The sequence below is a fragment of the Montipora capricornis genome, chromosome 3 (genome assembly GCF_036669925.1).
Source record: "Montipora capricornis isolate CH-2021 chromosome 3, ASM3666992v2, whole genome shotgun sequence".
Lineage (NCBI taxonomy): Eukaryota > Metazoa > Cnidaria > Anthozoa > Scleractinia > Acroporidae > Montipora > Montipora capricornis.
In genome coordinates, this window is record NC_090885.1 from 48,701,433 (window position 1) to 48,702,357 (window position 925).

The 925-nt window shown below is 37.7% G+C and overlaps 1 protein-coding gene across 1 annotated transcript in view; it reads left to right on the forward strand.

Moving 5' to 3' along the window:
- Window positions 1-653, forward strand: part of LOC138041427 (uncharacterized) — a 1,752-nt gene extending 1,099 nt beyond the window's left edge. The window contains exons 1-2 of the mRNA XM_068887188.1: window positions 1-29; window positions 592-653. The exon at window positions 1-29 is cut by the window's left edge and continues 1,099 nt beyond it. Coding sequence (XP_068743289.1) covers window positions 1-29; window positions 592-625 — 63 coding nt within the window. The 3' untranslated portion in view covers window positions 626-653. The remainder of the gene's footprint in view (window positions 30-591) is intronic.
- Window positions 654-925: the final 272 nt, after the last annotated feature.

Below are 925 nucleotides of genomic sequence, written 5' to 3' on the forward strand. Positions count from 1 at the left end.
GTGTACGCAGAGGAGGAAGAGCAAGAAAGGTATGGGGTACTGGAGAATGTAGCCGCCCAACTCAGTCCTAGACATCCAATCTGCTATGATTCCTACTGCCTGTGCGACCTCTCACGAGACGAGAAACTAGACAGTTTCAGTGTCGTTATGCTGAAGGACATACTTAGATATTTTGAAGTTCCCTTCGCTTCAAGAGATCGGAAAAAGAATTTGGTGATTAACCTATCCAAATTCTTAGAAGGATGTGAATGTCGCCGTTAGGAAAGACAAGTTCACAAAGTGTCTTCTTCAGAATGTATTGGGAGTTGTAAATACGGCTTAACAATTTCTTTTTCTTTTTATTGAACTAAGTGAACGAAAATGGTTTTACAAACCATGCACAGTTGCTGCGAGACTAACAGCTTGAAATAACTGTAAATATATTGTGTGGAATCGCAGAACTTGGTGTAGCTGAGTTAAACTGATTAGTAGCACTGTCAACTTTATTTGCCTTCTTCCACGCCATCGGAAAACAGTTAGCAGAATAAACATTGAATTCCAGATGCCTATTCCTTTTCTTTCTTTTTTATTGTTTTTATTTTTTGCTTGCAGGAAATATGAACTCTCCTTTTACACATCGCAGTGAAATCCTGCACCAAATTTGCGTAAATTGAAGAGAACTACTTAACCAACAATGCTGGTATCAAGGGATAAACGCTATTTTAAACAAAATGAAGGCCAAGATAGAAAGCGTATAATTCAGCATGAAAATCTTGCAGTCATTGTTATTACAACTTTAAAACAACGCAGTAAGAAAACTAAGAATGTCCGTGGCATGCTAAAAATAACAGACACTCCAGCGTGCTACAATGTGGACGACTAAAATCTTCATTTTCTTTAGATTTTCGCTACTGCTGAAGTACATTAGCGAACAATATTTTTCCTT